The sequence below is a fragment of the Piliocolobus tephrosceles genome, unplaced genomic scaffold (genome assembly GCF_002776525.5).
Source record: "Piliocolobus tephrosceles isolate RC106 unplaced genomic scaffold, ASM277652v3 unscaffolded_1445, whole genome shotgun sequence".
NCBI lineage: Eukaryota > Metazoa > Chordata > Mammalia > Primates > Cercopithecidae > Piliocolobus > Piliocolobus tephrosceles.
This window is the reverse complement of record NW_022295921.1, coordinates 9,824-10,901: the sequence shown is the minus strand read 5'-3', so window position 1 is coordinate 10,901 and position 1,078 is coordinate 9,824. Positions and strand designations below refer to the sequence as shown.

General features: G+C 44.4%; 1 protein-coding gene across 1 annotated transcript in view; it reads left to right on the top strand.

Moving 5' to 3' along the window:
* The first annotated feature begins 292 nt into the window (after window positions 1-292).
* Window positions 293-1,078, top strand: part of LOC111528311 (neuroblastoma breakpoint family member 4-like) — a 9,755-nt gene continuing 8,969 nt past the window's right edge. The window contains exon 1 of the mRNA XM_026449763.1: window positions 293-326. Coding sequence (XP_026305548.1) covers window positions 293-326 — 34 coding nt within the window. The remainder of the gene's footprint in view (window positions 327-1,078) is intronic.

Here is a 1,078-nt window from a genome sequence, read left to right as displayed (position 1 = left end):
ATTAGATCTGTGGCAGGATTGGGGAGACAGCTGCTGAAGTTCAGAGACAGGCTGGACAAGCCTCCAGTGATGTGAAGAAGAAAAGGTCTCTTCAATATTTGACCACATCTTGATGGTGACCCTGCAGATCAGAAACGCATTGCCTCATGCATCAGGAAACCATTCCGGGGCATTTTGTTAAAGATAAAACATGAGAGCTTTCAGTACAATGCAGACTCATACATATAGATGTTCATGTCTCCGTGCACAGAGGGCTCACTGTGCTTGCATAGGTGAAGTGGGAAATATCTGAATGGACACTTCTGTATTTGCAGAAACTGATGAAGGTGAGGATGAAGATGAGATGGATGAGGAGGTTGAGAAAGTACAGGAATCACCTGCCCCCAGGTAACACTGAATAATCAGAAGCAGGTAATAGGTGGTAAAATATGAAAAGGGTCTCAGAAAGAACACAAGGGAAGTGAAGGTAGTCACAGATTCCAGATGCAGGATAAAGAAAGCTGCAGACTTCACTGATTCCATGCACTCACCCAGCAAGGAAATAGCCCTGTTAACATGCTTTTCTATTGTCTTCATGGTACACGTAAGCATGACCCTAGATGAAGTCACCAGCCAAAGGGACTTCCTGCACACAGAGAGGAGACCTGTTCCCCCCTGTAGTGAAAGCCAGGAGGAGATGCAAAGCTGCTTTCTACACGGTTGTCTTTATGTTCTTTTAAGGAAAGATAAATAGCAGCGAGGCAACAAGCAGAGGAATTACGAAGTACCTAGCAAAGTTGAACACAAAGAAAAGTACCTAGACAAAGAGTTTACATTTCACGGCACAATATTAAAATTGAAAAAAAAAATTTTAGAAGACACACCATCTCTGGGTCTACAATGGCTCAAAGGCCTGTATTCCCATGGCCACCATATGTTAACTACAACCCAGCTTAGACACACCGTGTGGCAGCTGTTTTTAGTCTCTGTGTGTGCTCTCAAGACTGTACCATACAGAGACAGCTGAGTCTCCGTCCTCAGCTCCTATCTACCCAGTGCAATGATCACCAGCCACTGTTTCCTCTCTGGTTTTCTCTGC